This window comes from Erpetoichthys calabaricus, chromosome 18 (assembly GCF_900747795.2).
Source record: "Erpetoichthys calabaricus chromosome 18, fErpCal1.3, whole genome shotgun sequence".
In the NCBI taxonomy this organism is placed as follows: Eukaryota; Metazoa; Chordata; class Cladistia; order Polypteriformes; family Polypteridae; genus Erpetoichthys; species Erpetoichthys calabaricus.
In genome coordinates this window covers 82,599,933-82,620,641 of record NC_041411.2, presented here as the reverse complement: position 1 = coordinate 82,620,641, position 20,709 = coordinate 82,599,933, and the positions used below count along the sequence as shown (strand labels likewise).

At 36.9% G+C, this 20,709-nt stretch overlaps 1 protein-coding gene across 9 annotated transcripts in view; it reads left to right on the top strand.

Annotated features, from left to right (window-relative positions):
* The window catches only part of cadpsa (Ca2+-dependent activator protein for secretion a), a 366,374-nt gene that overhangs the window by 272,088 nt on the left and 73,577 nt on the right, over positions 1-20,709 (top strand). For 5 of the 9 annotated variants that reach the window (XM_051921196.1, XM_051921193.1, XM_051921195.1 and 2 more), the window contains 3 exons: positions 9,139-9,245; positions 15,590-15,746; positions 20,262-20,403. In XM_051921196.1, coding sequence (XP_051777156.1) covers positions 9,139-9,245; positions 15,590-15,746; positions 20,262-20,403 — 406 coding nt within the window. Of the gene's footprint in view, positions 1-84; positions 103-8,069; positions 8,172-9,138; positions 9,246-15,589; positions 15,747-20,261; positions 20,404-20,709 lie in introns of all 9 variants that reach the window. The other 4 variants (XM_051921189.1, XM_051921197.1, XM_051921192.1 and 1 more) reach the window with 2 other exon arrangements.

The following is a 20,709-nucleotide window of genomic DNA, read 5'->3' as shown; positions in this document are numbered from 1 at the left end:
TCTCATTAATCCTGCCAATCTGTTCTTGTTTCTCTTCTCTCTCGCTCTCTTTTTCTTTCTTTCTCCTTCTTTTCTTTGCTATAGAAAATCAAAAGGATCCAGGTGAACCATTATGTGACATGTTATTGTAACCTAGTTACATGAAAGTCTATTATGTTGTTTTATTTATTTCCCTCTAGTTTTTTTAAGCTCCTTAAGTATTGCTCTCCACTTGTCTTTGGAGTTGCAGATTAACTTAAAGAGTTAGTTTGTGCTGTCTGTCCAAACATTTTGGCAGTTCTTGGGCAAAAAATGTAATATATCAAATTCCAATGGTGATATGAATGCAAACGGGTTTACTTTAGCAATATACCTTACTTTTAAAAATTTGTGTTTATATATTTATCTTTTTAATTTCAAGATCCGTTAGGGAAAATTGACTCAAAGCATGACATGCACGTTTTTCAAAGATTGGGATAGTTTAATTTTATACGAATGCCACTGTGTTTTACAGTATAGAAATAGCACAATAGAGAATCAAACATAAAATGGAAAGAAAATACAGCTTTTAAGTGAGTCATGCTCACATGTCAATATATCTTTAAACTACTTATGTCTCCTTTGAGCATTAAAATAATCTGATTTCTTTTAACCATAGCATTTTCTTTGTACAACTACTGGTAATCCCTTATTTTCCGACACTTAAGCAACAGGGATTTATGAATTTGTTCTAACTTTAATAATTTTGATGTCAAAATATAATGATATAATTTAAAATATTAGCCTATTTATAGCTTTGAAGAGAGTTACACATTTTCTGTTATATTACTTGAACCATTTTTCAACAGTAAGCAATTTCAAGCAAATGTCCTGAAAGATGTGTTTCATTCAGTTCATTAAAGTTTCATTACTGTTTTTTTTTTTTCCATTATTTTTCTTATGCTTTGTTTTCTGTTTTTTAAGTTTAGCATTCATTTAAGAAAGCTGATGTTTGCCTTTCAGTGGTTGTCTTTGGATTTACATTGCATCTTGAACCAGCCTTATGGGATTATCTGTTGTACTGAATACATTGGTTTGCAGTTAATTTACAAAGAGATCCACTGAAATATTTTAAGAGAAAAACAGCAAGCTATGCTAAATCTACACTATTACAAAGCACTGTGGGGAATAATCCAGTGTATTCTGTGCATTTTCTAATTTTAGATGAGTAATGCGCTGTAGTATATCCGAGTTAAAATGATGCAAGTACATAGCAGTTGATGTTTCAAAAGTATTGTGAGGTGCAAGGACTACTACCGCACAGCTCCTAGAACATAAACCTAATGCTCTAGCAAGTGATTCTCTGTATGAAGATAGCACATTCTCTCTGTCATCATTTTGATTTATTCTGTCTACTAGGGTATTCTTCTAAATCCCAAAGACTAATGTTACAGTAGGTAGACAGGCAGCTACAAATTTGCCGTGTCAGTGAATGTAGGTATGCGAGCATAACTGTACACTGTAATGGACTGATATATTCAATCTATTGTTGACTGCTCCTGAGATATGCTTTTTCAACACCCCATATTAGAATAAGAGGGTCCAGAAAATGAATGAATGAACTGAATATTTAAACTAAGTAATATAAAAATATATACATTCATAATTTAAACAAAACATTTTTGTCACAGATACATAAACAGGGTGGTGACTACATTCTGGACAGCAGTTATTGAACAGCACAAGGTAGAGTAGATGCCTTTGATTCCTCTTAATGAATTTTTGTCCATATACTGACATAAATGAGGAAGACTGTCCAGTCTTTGGCAAAGTATACCTAATTAAAGTTACTGTATACTGTTGCAGCTGAGGAATCGGGTGTCAAATTTCCATAGTTGAATACTTTAAAGTTCTTTTTCATATATGGCATGTATTTATGGCTGTGATAGTTGTGGCAGCTACGCTGTCTTCAGTGTATTGTAAATAGTTCAATCACTGTGATGGCTTACATGACACAGTGCTAATATTGGATTCTGGAATAAGACCGCTAAAATTGTTTGCAGGTAGGGCCCAATTTATAGGCATGAAAGAGAACAAGTGAGTCAGTTTGAGTTAGTGTTTCACTTATAATTACAGGAAACATTAACAGACAATATTTTATCATTTATAAAATTAAATTTTTGTAGAATGATACAAATCACTGTCTAGTTAAGTGTTCATTTTTGTCAAATTGAATTAAAGAGAAATCTCAAAATGTTTTGACGAAGAAAAAGGGAAATCATTGAAAATAGTCAAGGAAAACATTTTAAAAGCACTTAGACTGTCATTTATTGCAGAGATATGAAAGGAATCATCTTGATGTACAAATGTTTTTAAGATGTTTTGATAAAGTACCGAATTAAAAAATGTGAAATTCACATAAATTACCATACTTAATTTTTCTTTAGTTAAAAGAAATTCAACAGATAGCTGGTTTGAATCTTTGTGAAAACTGCTTTTATGTATTTCCATCAAGGCTCAGATATTTGGTTTTGAACACAATTGTAGAAGGCATACCTTACTGGTTTTGTAAGCTGTACATCCAATACTAAATATCTGTGGTAATTGTGCTCCAAATCAGGCATTCAGGTGAATAAACACTGCGACTATTCATCCTTGTTGATTTGAAATGCATCTTAACCAAAAATTTTTGTTTTTAATTTTGTGTCTTACTATGTTACTATGCATAATTAAATGTGAAATTAGTTGAACCAAATATTCAGAACTTTTTGCAAAACTCAAAATGATAAAATAAGTATATCTATAATATGATATTACCTAATTAATCATTATAATATCACATTGCGTAATAATATCATATTGCCTGTTACTGTCACCTTAGAAATGTAAGATAGTATTCCAGAGAGGAAGATGAAAAAATTACACCTGCTGTTTTCGATATACAACTGTGTATTTTAGTTATTGAACTTTTAGTTTAAGTTGTGGGGCGGCAATGTGGCACAGTGGTAGAGCTGCTGCCTTGCAGTAAGGAGACCTGGGTTCGCTTCCACGGTCCTCCCTGCATGGAGTTTGTATGTTCTCCCCCATGTCTGCGTGTGTTTCCTCCGGGTGCTCCGGTTTCCTCCCACAGTCCAAAGACATGAAGGTGAGGTGCATTGGCGATCCTAAATTGTGCTTGGTGTGTGGGTGTGTGTGTGCGCCCTGCAGTGGGCTTGTTCCTGCCTTGCACCCTGTGTTGGCTGGGATTGGCTCCAGCAGACCCTCATGACCCTGTGTTAGGATATAGTGGGTTGGATAATGGATGGATGGATAGTTCAAGTTGTGATTTAGCCATCTTGAGCAAAATGTGTCATGAAGGTGTGACCCCTTTATTCTATTAGACAAATTGCTGAATCCTCACCATAAAAAATTAGAAGTATGTAAAAACACACAAAAACAAAAGAAACTAATCTGTGATAAGTAGATTTGTTTAATCAGAAAAAGAAAAAGATTGAAAGTTATTTCCATTCTGAAAAGGAAAGTCCATTATCTTTAAGACAGAGCAACCTTAGAATGATTGCCACTATCTGTTGCTCTTCATTTCTGTTATTCAGTTGAGAATGATCATTTAAATCTCCTGCTGGGGTTACACCTAGGATCAACGTCTGTTATACAGAGGGTCAAAATTTGCCAGCATGGGAAATGTGCTATATAAATACAGTGTATTATTATTATTATTACTGCTATGTCTCGAATCCACAGATGTTGATTTCATAATTTAAGACCACAGAAGTGTGTTGTGGTGGTTTGGACAGAAACTAAGGAGGCATACCAGACACCACCCAATGGAAACAGGAGCAGAGCTAGGGCATAATAAAGAGATTATATTTTTGACTTTGTTTGGGATTTTCAAAGAAGCAGCTATAGACTGTTACTAGGAGTAGAAAAGTTTGTTCTGATCAGCTTAGTCTGTTAGTACCATGACTTTTAACAGGGATGTTAAGTATAATTTTCCTCATGATAAAAAAAAATCAACTAGGCATTCTGTTTGCAGCAATTTAGTACCCACATAACACGCTATGATTTTTATTTTCACAAAAATAAAACAGACATAATCTTAAATTGTGTTTTGTGCACATCTTGAAGCAAATTAATAGCAATCTTGTGGGTTTTTTTTCCCTTCAAAACTATGCATGAGAAGAACAATATTACAAATGGTAACTCCAAAACATATCGCAAGGCCACAGAATAAATATACAGTATTATCCCATGTCCCAAAGGCATGTAGGTTATGCTGATTATTTACACTTAATTTAGGCTAGGAAGAATGAGTTTGAGCGTGGGTACATGTGTGCCTTGAGATGGACCGGTACCCTGTCCATGGTCAGTTGAGGAAAACTTTCCCAATGGGGCAAAACAAAAATCGTAATGAAGAGAGTGTTTTAATTGGGATCCAGAAATTCTAACATAACATAAGCACCTACTTCATGCATGTTAGGTTTGCTGGGTTCAGAAACTGCCCCAGCAGCTTATCAAAGAAAACCTTAAATTCTTTTCATAACAGTCCGTTCCTCTGTTTTAAGGTACATTTCTGACAAGAAGGTAATGTGGCTGTTTGCTCTTAAATAACATGGCGTCCAGTGTATCACCAAATGTACCCCTTCTACTTTACCAGTTTCAGTTCAGATCATAATTCCACCATGTCTGATTCTTGGCAAATTCCTCCCAGTACTGCATGTTTGTAAAAATCACCTTCATGTCATGTTTTATAACATCTTTAAAGAGTAGTTGTGTCGTACTGGTCACTTCCCAGTAACAAGTTTTCCATAAAGGATGACTGTTGGGATTTGCCTGTTCTGCATCCACGAAACATGTCCAAGCCTTTAAAGACAGCATTTCCACAAATCAGCTTCCAGTTCAGTTGGATGGATCGATCTTGTGTGAAGCTGTTGTTGGGGTGCCTATGGACTAAGTTGGCTTGAAAGGATTTAAAGAGCCTTGAGCTTTTGTGTTCACAGGGCTTCATGCCTAATAGATTCCCAGATAGTAGCCCATCGCCCATTCACACTAATATCAGTGTGCTTTTATGTTGTTTTGAAAATCTGTCTTTTAATTGACAAAAATGCAAGCCCTATTTTCTTGGAGCTATTTTTTATTTTGTACAGTTTTCCATATTTAACATCCAGTGGCTTTTAAGCAAAAGTGTTAATTTTTATTTTTTCATCTTGGAAAATGTCTAAGGAATGCACTCATTTTTTCAGAAGTTACTTTATTATTCATAAAATGCCTGATTTAGCACAATGAATGAGTATGCTGTATGTTTCATTTATATTTGTTTTTCATTCTGAGGTAATGCTTGGAATCAATGTAGTTATTGACATCAAATTTACTAAACCCTTTTGATGGAAAAGTTGCATGGCCTTGTGTAAAACATGTTAATAGTGCAACTAGTGTTAGAATTTACATACTGTTGTACTCTTCTGCATGATTAACGCTTTCCCTCTTTTAAAAACAGCATTTTTTCCCAGTCAGTACCATAAGAACTGCATTTAGGATTATACTGCTTGGGTGGTATTATAAAGACCATCAATCACCTGAAGAGAGGGACAGGGTTAAAGAGAAGAGTGGCATCCTACCGGAAAATGGGGGGTGCAGCTTGTGTATGTGTGTTATAAATGCTGTTGGCTGAGAAGTTAAGGGGCTTCTTTGTTAGCTGCTGTTCTTACAATCCAGCAGTACTCGCTCTAAAATGAAGTGTATGTAAAGTGGTTTTGGCCTTAGCTAAGCAGACTCAAAAATGTAACCTAGAAAGTGCTAATAACAATATTGAGTTACTCCTCCCAAGCATATGATAACAAAATCAAAAATACACATCAGACAATGCTGATCCACCTAATCCTACTTGAATGCAGCAGAGTGATAAACATGCTGTTGTGATGTTCATCTTTAGAATTTGTCACTCCAATTATTTGACTATGCAGTGTTAACACATATAACTGAAGAAATTATTTGCTCTTGTGTGGTAAATGAACAGCACAGTTATGCTCTAGTTAGTTCTGGCCATGTCACTGTCTTACCCAACCTACTATATAGTATGTAGGTTTCCTCCAAGTACTCCAGTTTCCCATATTGTTTATTTCTTGGTGCTACTAGCTCTGCCAGTGACAAACTGGGATCTGGAATTAGAATAAATAGGTTCAGAAAATGAATGAATGGGTAAATACTGTAATTGCAAAACTAGTTGTAAAACTGATCTATGTGTATTTTCTTTGTTATAAATGTGAATATTTGCTAAATATGATAAGAACTCAAGTATAGGTTTTCATTTGTATGGTTGTCCTTTTCCTGTCTAACCCCTCTCTGAATCTGACATATCCAGTCCATCCATTAATCAGTTTTAAACACACTCCTTGCATGATCTTGCTGATTAGAAAAGTATTCCTAGAATGCTTGGTGGTTTGTCTCCCCTCAGCCTATACCTACTTATCCATGTAAACTCCGATGTTGCTTTTATGTCTGAGCCAGTGAAGCTGACATTTATAGCCAACTGGATAACACTGATAATGCCATTATTAATTCATATGGTTGTGGAGGCCCAAGTATATTGAAAATATGTGCTAGCAGGTGTAACCTGTTTTAATAGTGTCTTATTCAGTTCAGTTTTAGTGTATTTTTGCATAGTGGACAAAGTGAATTCAGTCAATTTTACTATATATAACATTGAGGGTGGCACAGTGGTAGCGCTGCTGCCTCGCAGTTAGGAGACCTGGGTTCGCTTCTCGGGTCCTCCCTGCGTGGAGTTTGCATGTTCTCCCCCGTGTCTGCATGGGTTTCCTCCCACAGTCCAAAGACATGCCGGTTAGGTGGATTGGCGATTCTAAATTGGCCTTGGTGTGTGGGTGTGTGTGTCCTGTGGAGGGTTGGCGCCCTGCCTGGGGTTGGTTTCCTGCCTTGCGCCCTGTGTTGGCCGGGATTGGCTCCAGCATGACCCCCGTGACCCTGTGTTCGGATTCAGCGGGTTGGAAAATGGATGGATGGACTTCCATTGACAAGACCAGAGTGCTGTGCACATTTACGAGTATTTTATGGTTAAAATAAAATACAGCACCAAAAAACAGAGTGCTAAAATTAAAATATCCAATCCAATATTCCAATAGCAATATGACAACAGACGTATTTATTTAAAGTGCCTATATTTTAGCAAATAAATAAAAAGGCAGAAATGTATGTTATGTTGAAAAATGAAACTTGTTTTGCTTTCACTGTTATTTCCATATATGGATCAGGTCCAACACATCTAAGCGCCCCATATATATATCTACTGAATGTTTAAAATGGCAAATTTAAAGTTAGTTTGCATTATATGCAGTAGCTGGTGCTGCTGCCTCACAACTTTAGATTCTTGGTTTCAAAGTCTCGACTATTTCACTGTCTAAACTAAGGATTCTTATTTTTTTCAATATCTTAAAGACTTGCAGGGTAGGCTGATTAGAGACTCTAAATTAAATATCTCCAAGTGTGGGTTTGTGAGGGATATTGGAGTTCCACTCAAGGATGGTTCTTGCTTTGCATTTGTTACAAAAGTAAGCATTGTACACTTTCCTTATATTAATAGGAAGTTGTCTCCAGCATCTCCATTTTCTGTCTAGTTTTGCTAGAGTGCATATGTCAGCTCCATGAACAACTGATTTTCAGAATGCAAAATTCTTTCTAAATCAAATGTGTTCCTGATTCAAGTAAATGTTAAGATTCTGCTTAGCTTGGCCAGACTGTATTTTGATGTGATTCGATTAAATTTCTATATACCAGAATCTATGAACTTGTTGGAAAAGATTCCATAATGCTAGATTAGAGCTTGCTTAATACCCACAAATGCTGATGACATGTATGGGCATAGTGCCTGGGGTGGTAAATAGAAGCAATGCCCCAGAACTTTGTAGCCCTCTAAAGCACAGGTAGAGCTAAACTATATGGGCCAGTATATAATGTTTGGCCATTACTTCTCAGTCAATGCTCTAAATGCTTTAACAACTGTAGAGTTTGCTTACTTTTGGTCTAAACTTATCATCTCATTGCTCATGGAATCACAACCCCTGTTTCCTTTTGCTGTCTTTTTCACTCATGCATGGCAGCTCCACGGTCTAGACCTAAACCGCCACCAGCACCTGTATCCTCTAAGTCGCAGATAGACACGATAAATCAGAGACTCAAAGGCATTCCTAGGCAAATACCAAGTACTGTAATGTTTTAATTTTTCCTTCTTTTTATCCTTTTTTAATTCTTTCATATAAAGTTTATTTTATTTAATAGTTACATTTTTATTTGTTGATTTTTCATTTACTACCCAGAAACTAATTATTGTTATTTGATCCTTGTACCCTAGCGTGTTAGTGACACAGGGGTAGGTCAAGAAAACCCAATGGAATAAAATGTTTTACATATTTCATGTTGAGCAATGTCTGTCATACGCAACATTTCAAAGCAGTAATGTCAGCACAAAATAACATTGTTATGGCATAACATTCTGCATGATAACTGTATTTTGTTTTTACCAAAACTTACTGTATGCTAATTTTATTAATTTATTTTAGTAAGTGACAAACTTTGAATTGTTTTGTAAGTAATGACCCCTTCCCCAATCCAGTATTCAGCAGTGCTCCAGCTTTTACTTTCTTCTCACAATTTCAAAATGCTCTTTTTTGTTTATAAAGCATTACTAAAGATTAAAATTGATGGGCTTCCTAAGGTTGCTGGGACTGGTTCACTGCTCACAAGGTGGCCTTTAATACCTTTAATGTTGCCTGTACCTTTTAATATAAGACCACTGATTTGAAAGAATTCTCACACTGTGAGAACAAAGGCCAAAGTAATTACTAAACTGTAGACACCACATTTACATTATTTTTAATGAGCATGGAAGAACCAGAGGATCAAAATCTAGAAAATAAATGACCATGGACTCCTTCCCCTAAACTTCTGCTTAACCACCATGGACTTAATTTAACAGGATCATAAATTGAAAATGTAGCTGGAGCACTCCATTGTATTATTTTTGTTTTTACTTCCTGCACGACTGAGTCCAATAGGCGTTCTGTTTGTTTGTTTAGTCATTTAATAATGATGACCCTTTTGGTTATTATATTTAACTCATGGTCACTTGAACCCTTGTCTGCCATAGTAACAATGCTCCTTCTACTGCAGAAAATGTAGGCCGCTTAGTCACGCCTGCCAAAAAATTAGAAGATACCATTCGACTTGCTGAGCTGGTCATAGAAGTCTTGCAGCAAAATGAAGAGCACCATGCAGAGGTGAGTTCTGAGGTTTGCCACTCGTTTATGGGTGGAAAAAAAATATATAATACTGAATCTAAGTGGTTTTGAGTCTTAGAGTGATATGTTTGTTTAGTATCAGTGTGTGTAATCCAATGGTGAAACAGAGCAAAAGAAAGTACTAGATATTCCTTTCATCAGATTGGCAATGCTTATTTTCTCTAGAATATCTGGGTTAATCACAGATATCCCATATCCTAAACAGATCAACTTATTATGCTGTCATTAATAAAGAGGAGGACAATATCCTAAAATACTTTATATACAATGTAATGAATGATGGGATGCTTTAGGGGTTCGCCCATGGTCGCATGGTGAATCAGTAATGGAGGTTGATGGAACAACGGTGTTCCATTTCACATTATGGTAGACACTGCCTGTCGTCTATCAGTACATTTAACTAAGCAACAGTTAAGAGTTTTCACTGCAGGTATATAACAACAGAGGTGTTTTTGTGCATTGGTTAGCTCTATTGCTTCATGGCTCTAGGGACCTGGGTTTCATTCTCAGCTGGGTCACTCTCTGTGGAATTTGTCCAGTGGTGTTGTCTCCAGGCACCCCAGTTTCCTCTCCCATTCTAAAGACAAGTGTGTTAGGCATACACTGTGTTGTAGTGGCTGAGGCATTGAGCTTTAAACCCCAGTGTTTGTGGCCCAGTTCTCCCTTGTGGCTGACTCTTTCACTGTGAGCAAATCATTTAACTTATCTGTATTCCAATTGTTAAAAAACAGAATATGAACGTGTGAATGGTTTTGGATGAAGGCATCAACCAAATAAAAAGAACAATGTAGCTAGGTTTGGTTTGAATGAGTGTGTGGCTGTTCTCTCTGATAGATTGACCCATCTATGGTGGCTTTCTGTTTTGTACTATAAGCTAGTGGAATAGGCTGCGCCTTTCACTGGCATCATAGTCACTAAGAATGTTCAATGTTTAGAAAACAGATATATGAATGGTTAGACAAGATAAGGATGTAATCATCTGCTGTACAGCCCAAATAATGAGATGCTTAGCAGTGCTTAAGTAATGATAAACAGGGAGTATGTGATACTTCAGTTAATAAAATAAAATAATTATGATGTGAAGAAGTCTTTACCAAAATGAACTACATGACACTCCAATATTGTAGAAAAATAGATAATAAAAACTGACCAGATAGCTTACCAAAGAAGTACAGAGTCCTGTAAAGGACTAGTTATTTAAAAATTAGTTAATCACTATGCTCTTTAAGTAAATTTCAGTGTGCTTTCAGAGGATGCACTAGTGCTCATCTGAGCCGTCTATACTGCGTGTGTTCATCAGCTCTTTAGTGTGTCATCAGACATTGAGGTATTGCTCATACTTTGTACACATAACAATACTACTAAAAACAAAACACATCATGAGAGCTCTGCATGCTGCTAAATGTTTGTTTTTCACCTTTTCCTGGCAAAAATTAATGATAGCAAGCATTTGGAGTAGAAAACTTTTGAAGTTTTACATTGATGTTATTAAGTAACTAAAACAGCAGCTCAAATTGGAAAGGAAACCAAAATCAGCAGTTGTGTAGTCTATATGGACCATCTTTATTGCCTGCCATTTGCAAACTGACACTCTTCCTCAGAAAGGATTGTGAGAAAGCAGTTGATTAGTCAGAGCACATCCTATGATTGAACCAATAAGTCCATCTGCTGATTAGAACAATTAGGATACAGAGGGCTTAGGTTGGAATGAAAGAGCAGAGTTGTATATTTTGTACTTAACCAGTTTATGGTTCCACTTTCAGGGATTAGTACACTGCAACAGCATGTTATATTTTATGAAGAATTACACCCAAAACACACAATTGTATAATGGAAGCTCAACCTCCCAGCACAACTGCTGAGTGTACTATTTAATTCCTTCAAAAAATAGTGCCAATTGAAAGTCAAACAGCTGCAGAAATTTAAATGAGCCAAAAAAAATCAGAAACTCAAAACTTCAAAATATAATTAGAATGGTTGTTGAAATTAAATGGTGTAGTCTCTGCTGAATATGTCCATAAACCCACACAGATATTGTAACTTCTTGAATTAGTTATTCTGGCCATTTCCTAAGAGAAAAAAAATACTGTAATTTGATCAGACCTAGGTAACATCAATTTACTTTTCCTTGTTAAAGAAGCTACACAAAAACTCCTAGCCAAGGAAGTGCAAAAATGTACTTGAGCCAAACAATTCAGTCAGTACACCTTGAAGGCTGGAATGAAATCTGGATTAATCTCAACATTTCAGACCTCCTTGACTTTCTTGTATAGGGAAAGTATTATAATCTTTCAAAAATTCCTTTTTGAGATTTTGATGACTCTCAACTTTTTAGACCTCCCTGGGTCCAAAAATACCATTTTTGGAATTTTGTGTGTGTGTGTGTGTGTGTGTGTGTGTGTGTGTGTGTATGTAAACACAATAACTTGAGTACGCGTTCACTTAGGTCATCTAAATTTTGCATACAAGTGTTACATATATACATGCTTTCTATCAATTTTCGGGCTATTTCCATTAACCAGAAGTGGTAGTTTACCTTTTATTCATGCAGAAAGTCTAGGGGAGACCACTCCTGATTTTTTAGATTCAGATTCATTCATTTTTTCTCCCATAAGAGTAGGCAAACAATAATGAGATGTAAAGCTAGCTAACCTTCCCATTTCCACTCCTGTATCTTTCATTTGATGTCTGTTTCAATAAAATATTTACAAAGAAAAAGGTGAAGGTCTGAGTACTGAAGGCTCAGGTCCACAACATATTTGGATGGTGCCCTGTGAAAAAAGAAAATCAACACTTTTGGAAATGTCTGGTGTGGCTAAATTATAGTAATAATAAGCCCTGAAGTTAAAGTTTCAGTTGGCCTTCCCGGAACAGAGTTTCACACCCCATGAGTTAGATGGCTAACTCTTGGTTCACTTTGCATCTTATTATTTGGTTACTCATTAAGGAAATACAAAACAGTGAAGTATTCCAAATCTTAAAAAGGAAGTCAATTAAAATCAAAGCAAAATAAATATATTTTATGTAGCAGAAATCATTTTCTATTCATTTAAAAAGTATCTGGAACAAAATGCAGCAGCCCTCCAGGATCTCCACTGCCCTAGAGTTAGAATTGGTGGTAACATAATTCTGTCCATCCATTTATTGAATCTACTTAACTGAGGTTTATCTTAGTAACTTCAGGTGTAAAGAAGGAACCAACCTTGGACAATGTTCTGGTCTGCAACATACCACACTGACTTACTTATACTGAGCCAACTGAGTCCACAGTCAACCTAACACACAAATATCTTTAGATTGTGGGAGGATAACCCAACACGCTTTAGTTGTTTGGTAACATGTTCTGCTGTTAACAGAAATATTAGAGATAAACAATGTGGTTTAAGAACTGAGATGGATCAATGTTTGTAATATGTGGAGTACAGGTTGACTTCAAAACGGCCACAAACAAACTTGTGTATTTGATGAATCTGTAGCATACCAGTTCAACTCACTTATTTTTGTTTTCTTTGTGTATCAGGGTTACATGTACCACTATGTTACTGTTGCCATAAAAACTCATAAGGGCTCATCCTAGCCCTTGAATGCATCAATGTGGCACTCATTTTACTGGTTAAATCTTAAAAAATCTAAAACTGTATAGATAAAATAATTGCCTAGGAAGTACATAACATTTAGCTGTATAAAATTAATTCAGAAATTTACATATAAAGAGCATAGAGTGTAATTAAATCCAAACAAATTAGTTGTACATAAGTGAACAATCTGTACAGAACCTGTTCATTGTCTCTTTGTGTGCCACTAGACACCATGTCAGAACTTCCCCTCTCATTATGAATTTTAACCAACCACCAGGCTATTAAATTCAGTAATGAGAGCCTCACCTCCCCTGAATCAACTGATGTGCTGTATCTTACTGTCAAGAACTGGTGTTAATAGGAACTGTACAGATGAAAGCAACCCAGAGGTGTTCACAGTAAGTGGTTATGATCTACAAAGTGCCAGCTGAAATGAAATCAGGAATAGGTAGAGATGCAGGTGTTTCACCTACTTGCCCATCTTAAGCTTCTTCTTACTGTCAGTTGTGTGCTATTAGATATGTGGGTAATGCTCTGCATCTTGGATCACTAAAGCAAGCAAAGGAGCCTGCTGGTCTCAACCCCACCTTGCCCCACAAAAATGGGCACACATACCACTGACTGCTGTGGCACATTAGTTTCTTCTACCCTGCTGTTTATTAGAGATACCTTAATATTTAGATAGTTTGTGTTTTTGGAAAAAAAATGCTGCCTGTTTATTCTAAAAAAAAACAAAAAAAAAACAAACAAATTCTGTATCATTACCTGTCTAGCCCTTAAAATTAGAGTTTAAGCGTTTCTGGGGGCAAATGCATTTGTCTTGTATATCATTGCACCGTGACTCTTTTTTTCTTTGTTTCTTTCTCCAGCGAATGTTTTTGTACTCTTGTGTGCCATCTGTCAAATAATGTTTTGTGTTTTCTATGTGTTTTTTTTTTTAATTTGTTACTGGCCTCATCACCATTTCTGACTCACAGTAACGACCATTCTCGTTCCGGAATAATGCCTGATTTGCATATTTAAATTTCCTCCCTGTTTCTTTACTGTTTTGTTCAATCTTGGATGACGCTGACAGGGAAAAGAGGTATGTGACTGAGCTGAATGAAACAAGTCACCTCCCGTCATACTTTGTGCATGATCTACAGAGAATCATTTTTTTCCTACTAGAAATTTTACCTGGGTCACCCTTGCTTTGTTATGTTTTCCGACACCTGATGGTCCAGTGTTGACCAAATGCTTGCAGAGCTGGTCATAAGATCAGTATTAGCTGACCAGCACCACCAGTGCATGAAGAATGGAGGACATCTCCAAGCACTCCAGTGACAACCCCTCTGATTCCCTGCCCTACCCTCCCATCGCCTTTTCCTTTTCAAATCTCCCCCTAAGTATGTGTTAGTTGACCGTGGGTGTTTGGGTGGAAAAGGCAATATGGTCCATCTTTGAAATAGAGATCACACATCACAAGGCAGTCTCTCTGTAGTCCAACTGCCAAGCAGTAGTTCTTTTTTCTAGAGCCTGCTTGAATTATTACACAAAAATATTTGTAAATGTTGAGAAGCAGGTAAGTAGATTCAGGTAAGCAATGACAGTCATTTTAAGGTGGTTATTTGAAGGTGTCTGCATGAGCAGAAGTTTTGTTAAAAGACTAACCAGATCTTCTCCTCTTTGTTTCAAACCTAAATGTGTGTTTAGATCTGACCCTTAAAGCCCTGCACTCCCAAGCCAAACTCACATGTCCCCCTTGAGTGTTTTACTTCCTGGGAAATCCTTATATTATGTGGGGCTAATTGCTGTGTGTGAGTATGTGTGTGTGGGTGTCTAAACTGTATATACGTACCTGTATTTATCAAACAGCAGTCTGAGAGTTTCTTATTTCTCATAAGATCTCATTTTTCCACATATGCTGCATGCAATTAGCCAACAATAAGTAAAATACACAAAAAACAATGTCTGCATGCTTCTGACATTCACATCTGTGATATTTAGGATGTGAATGCATAAAACCAGACAACCTGTAGAGGGACACGACAAGCTGAATAGCATGGGAGGAGTCCACTTGCATGAAATAAGAGGTCCCTATTCAGAGTCATTCCACTTAGTTCTATAGATTCAAGTTTCAAATAAGAATATGCCTTTTGTATGAATGCTTTTCACAGATACTTTTTTTCCTTCCTACTAACACCTAATCCTAATCTGACAATATTTGATTTTGTTATTAACCAGCTGAGCATAGTGTTGTGGTTCATTGGGAAAGGGAAAAAATCCTTTTTAACTGAGAACTATATAACATTAAGGTAAAGTAAATCTTATTTTTTCTATGTTGATCTAATCAACTGGAGTATTACTTGCAATATTTTTATGAGCATTTATAGAACTGGGTGGAGTTACTCTTCTGGTCCTGACAAAAACCAAAGGATTTTTTTGTATTTTACAGAAGATTGGTAATTGTCATGTCTTTGAGCGAGTTGTTGTAAACCGAACAGCAATGCAGTGCCTGTGATTCTGCATTCTGTGTGTGTATGAGTGTGAGTGTGCCTATTCCAAGTCCAGAATCAAACACATTGTTAAAGTTTCATTACCCTAATAATATGACGCTGTTCCTTTCACAATAAATCATTCCCATGGATTGACTACCATTTGTGCTGTTGACTTACATTTTCTGCTGTTCATCATTTAACACCTAATGTCTTGACTTTTTACTTCACTGTCTCCCACATTTGTTCCTCTGTTTGTAAACTTCTCAAGGCATTTGCCTGGTGGTCGGACTTGATGGTAGAACATGCTGAGACCTTCCTGGCTTTGTTTGCGGTGGACATGGATGCAGCTTTAGAAGTTCAACCTCCTGACACGTGGGACAGCTTTCCACTCTTCCAGCTGTTAAATGATTCCCTTAGAAGCGATTGTAAGTATTGTGGGTTTTAAAAAAATGTACTCAAGCAAACAATACACTTTGAAGAAAGTATTTCTCGGTCAACAGTATTTCACTCTGATCTTCCACAGCGGAAGTTTACTCTATTGAAATATTACACAGTTGGCTTATAGCACAGTAGACAAAAGCCTGGGGATCTTTGCCACAGTGGAGGTTCATCCATTAAATAGATTATTTGTGTAGATTAGATAGATTTATAGAGATTATTTATATAGCAGGATTAACTTGACAGACAGGTACAGAAAAAGGACAAACTTGCAACATAGATCTTTTATATAAATCGTGAAGGAACGCAGCTGATTACGGCATGCAAACACATAAATAGCCCTTTACTATCTACAGATACAGGTTGAGCATCCCAAATCTAAAATTCCAAAACCAAAATGCTCCATAATCATGATGCCACAAGTGAAAAGCCCCACACCTGACCTCACTTTCATATGTGGAGCTTACTTACTGTTTTAAGACTAATTTTTTCAATCCCTCTTTGAATTTTAAGCAGTAAATCAACACACAAACAACAAGGGGGGGGGCATTCAGAAGAGCTGTGTGTGCATTAACCAAAGCGTGAAAGGAGCGGTGACAGCTGCATGGCTGTTCCAAACTGCTGCAACGGAGGGTGAGTGAATGACATGATTCAAATGTGCTGTGTACCAACATAGACTTTGATGCTCTGTTGGAGTCGGTTTGTTATCAAACACCATCACTGCCTGACCTACGTATATTTCTTTGTGTTTTTTGCTCATTCTTAGTGTACAGTAACCTTTTTTAAAACGGAGCATCATGGCCTGCTGTAAAAGCCTGCCCTTGTTTGTTGTTTCTGTTGTTTAATAGTTGATGCTACTGTGCACAAACTGTTTCATGCACAAAATGATTAACAATATTGAGTAAAATTACCTTCAGGCTATGTGTATATAAGGTGTATATGGAACATAAATAAATTTATAAATGTAAATAATCCAAAATCCAAAAATATTTGAAATCCAAAATTCTTCTTGTCCCAGGCATTTTGGGATTAGGGATGCTCAAACTGTAGTAGCCAAGAAAGAGTTATCTTGGCAGGTATTTACTGACACAAAGTCAGTTTATGGCATAGACAAGTTAAACTTTACAGTGGTATCCTGGCTAAGACACTAGAAATTAAACCAAAAGGCCATCAGTTCAGTACCAGTCACCTATACACTGCATGACCCTAAAAAGTAACAAAAGATGTCATGGAAACAATTGTAAATTGACAAAGGCATCATCCATATATACAATACTAATAACAAGTCCTCTGCATAACACACATCACTCTTGTAGGGGTATATAATGCACTTATGTCTTAGGAGATACATGAGGTTGTCTGGGGTACATTGCATGTGTTTACTCTGGTATAGGTGATTTAAATTGTAGCTATAAGGTGTGTCATCTTTTCAAGAGTGCAGAAGAATAAACAAACAGAACACATGTAATATAACTGTATAGTATTGCCTAAGGCACATCATCATGGCAGGACACACAATGAATAACTGGACAATTGCACAAGTGATTTTCTGCTTCCCTAATTTGCTTTTTGGTGTAGGTCTAAAGTTATATAACTATCCTATGCAGTTGTCTAGTGTATGTTACCACTATAGGGGAGCATGTACACCTCTTTGGCCCCTAACATAATCAGTGTTGAAAACTACATGTGTGTTGATGGTGAAATGTTAAGAGAGGACCTTAATTATAGGGTGGGGGCACAGATGGATCCTAAGACATTTCTTTTGGGAGTAAAATGTGAAACACCTAGTGTGATTGAATGTATTAGAAGGGGCACTTAGGTTGGAGAGCTAAACTGAAGCTGGACCTAGAAAAGTGGTCAATAATAGGTTTCCCAAGAGTGTGTTACTGGGTAACAGTCTTATATTCACGTTTTATAAAGTCAATTGTGTGTGGCACTGTGGCTATAGAAACAATAGTAAATAGTTGCTGTGTTAGAACAATAAAGTTTTGCTTTGTTCATTGGAATCATTTATTTTCTGACATGGTTTTGAGAGACTTTTTTGCAAACTTTTCACAGACTTTGATATTCTTTTTTGTGAGAAACAGTTTCTGTCTTACCACCCTTCCCACAGTCTTGGCTTGTGGAGAATATACAAAATAATTTTAATAGACAGTAGCCAGTTCTAAGCCGTTCTTGTAGGTTCTTTAAGATAACTGTTAGCCTTTTCATAGCCTAACCGATGAGCTTTTTCCTTTCCTGGTCCTCAGTTTTAGAGGAATATCCCTAGCTTTACTGTTAAATTGTTGACATATGTAGTGTATTTTTAACAAGGGCTAAAGGTGTTTGTGGCACTTGAATATATTTGGAGCAGATAATATTGAAAGCTGATATACACTGTATCACTGCTAGTGGCCTAAATGACAGACTGATGTGTCCAAGACTCCAGGTGCTTGATGTTCAGGAAATAATGAGCTTGATTTAGACAAGGCCCAGGGTACAGCTGGTGGAAGACACTTTAACAATGTGAGTGTGAGTCACTAAAACCGGTTGCCTTGTCCAGCCAATTGCAGGGCAGTGTTCAATGAGCCCCCCAAGGGACTGACTAATCACAGCAGGTTTTGCAAATTCTTTTTGAGAATTGACAAGCTTTAAACAGGTTTCTATACATTTTAATTAGTAGCAGTTGGTTGGTGATATTACAGAGCTCACTAAAAACAGCAGTGCCACCCAAATTGCTAACAAAAAATTATCAGATAGAATTTTGTAATATATTTAAATACCAGTCCCCTGTCTGTTTATTGGTACAGATTGAGCATTTAAAATCAGAAAAATTTAAATGAAAATCAAAAATTGAATAAGTTCAAGCCTTACACAGTACTGAATGGCGAGACACCTCTTCTCTTTTATTAATCTATTTACCCATTTGTCAGCAAACATTTTGTGATATATAGTGGAAAACTTGCCAGCTTCATCTTATAAGCAGAGTGTTTGGGGGGATGCTCTGCCAAATGATCAACTGAATCCAAATTGGCTGCTGTTAGTTATCAGTCTATTTCCAATGATCTTAATATAATGATTGCTTTCAGAACTTTGCACTCCCCAGACCTCCCTCTGAGCACAAACATAAGAAATAAACCAGCTGAGCCAAAGAAACATTCCTTTAGCCTAGAATGCTTTACTGCTGCTCACTTTCAGAATAGTAATATCATTCTGTACTACCTCATGCAGTAGGCTTTGCTTTTGCTCGATTGCATATAGTCAGTGAAGGTGCAACCTTTATTAAGTACAGTGGCATTATTAGTGTACAAATAAGGCAGCTCACTGTTTGACCAACTCAAAAACATATAGTAGATAATATTTCACTTTTTGCATTTGTTTCGCCTGTATAAAGTAAAATCCTGGTAGTCTGACATGCAGTAATCAGCTATACTGAAAACCAGCAACCTTTGTAGATTTTTTTTTTTTTGGGTTAAGTACTGCATTTGGAAATCTACAGCACAATAAAATAAACATGATGGACATGCAAAGTCATATTTGTCTACCACTGATTAATAATTAAAAAAGAAAAGTCATAAGTTTGTAATTTTGATTTTGTTTTGTGTGGGCTACCTGTGCACCGTGCTGAGTTATCCATTCACCATTGTTTCACCAAAGCATCCCTAGGGAGTCACAAGGACATTGTAGATGCCACACGGGCTGGAAGGACATCCTGACCAGTAAAGGAAGCAGACCCGGAAGGAAGAAATGGACAGACAGCCCCTACAGAAGCAGAGAGATCGCTAGGGAACTGTTATTCCCTCAGCATGCTAGATGGCAGCAGTCCCACCCAGTGGGAAGCCAGCAGGGCATGCTGGGAAATGTAGTCTGGCAGGGCATCCCTGCTCGGGTTACGGGGTGCTGCAAGAGGGCATTCCAGGGAAACATGCTCCCTACTCAAATAATGGACTTCCGTGTGACTTGGAAGTACTTCCGTTGGGCAATCGCCCTGAATCCGGAAGTATTCCCGGGTCTGTAATAAAAGGGACCGCACTCCCTTACTCAGGCGAGTTGGAGCTGGGTGGTAGACAAGCAACACTTGACTGGAGGAGGGCAGTGCGTTGGTGAGAGAACATATTGTGGAGAGAGAAAGACCAGTGTTTTGTGTGTTTTGGTAATACTTTTGGAGGTATGTAAATAAAACCTTCATTTATTTTTGATAAGGGACTGTATTTTTGTGATCGTGTTGGGGTTTGGGGCTCACTGATGCCCGGGGTTTATCACAACATATAGTGGGCTGTCCATACTCATTTACATTTTTGAAAGAAAAATAGCCACCTTGAGTTAGATAGATGAGGTTTCATATTTATCAGTGACTCTAAGTTTACCCAGAGAATGGATGCAATGTTGTCATTACCTAGGGAGAGTGAGAATACGAATCCACATAGAAGTTAGGAATGCAGTCCATAGCAGAATAATAAAATGTTGGTGAATCTTTAGCTACAAGAAAATGTTCTCACTGTGAATATCTTATCTTCCTACAGATAATTTGTGCAATGGAAAGTTCCACAAACATCTTCAAGATCTCTTTGCTCCACTTGTGGTTAGATATGTCGACCTGATGGAGTCTTCAATTGCGCAATCAATTCATAGGGGCTTTGAGCGGGAATCATGGGAGCCTGTAAAGTAAGAGAACTTTCTTTGATTCAGATTGCATTTGGAGGCCATTGGTTAGAAAGTAAAGACAGGAAAGATAGAAGATAGAGCTAACTACATAGACAGAGACCTCTTACTAGTGTCAGTGCTCAATAGGCAATAATTTAGACACCTTGAATGCCTAAATATTGGTAAACATGAAGACATCGTGTTCAGTTTGTGTTCAAACACAACTTGAATTCAGACAAGAATTTTAGTATGTCTTCAGAATTTTACATTTAAGAAATAACTGAACCCCTGATGTCAGCAGGATATTGTTGACATAAATAAAGGTAA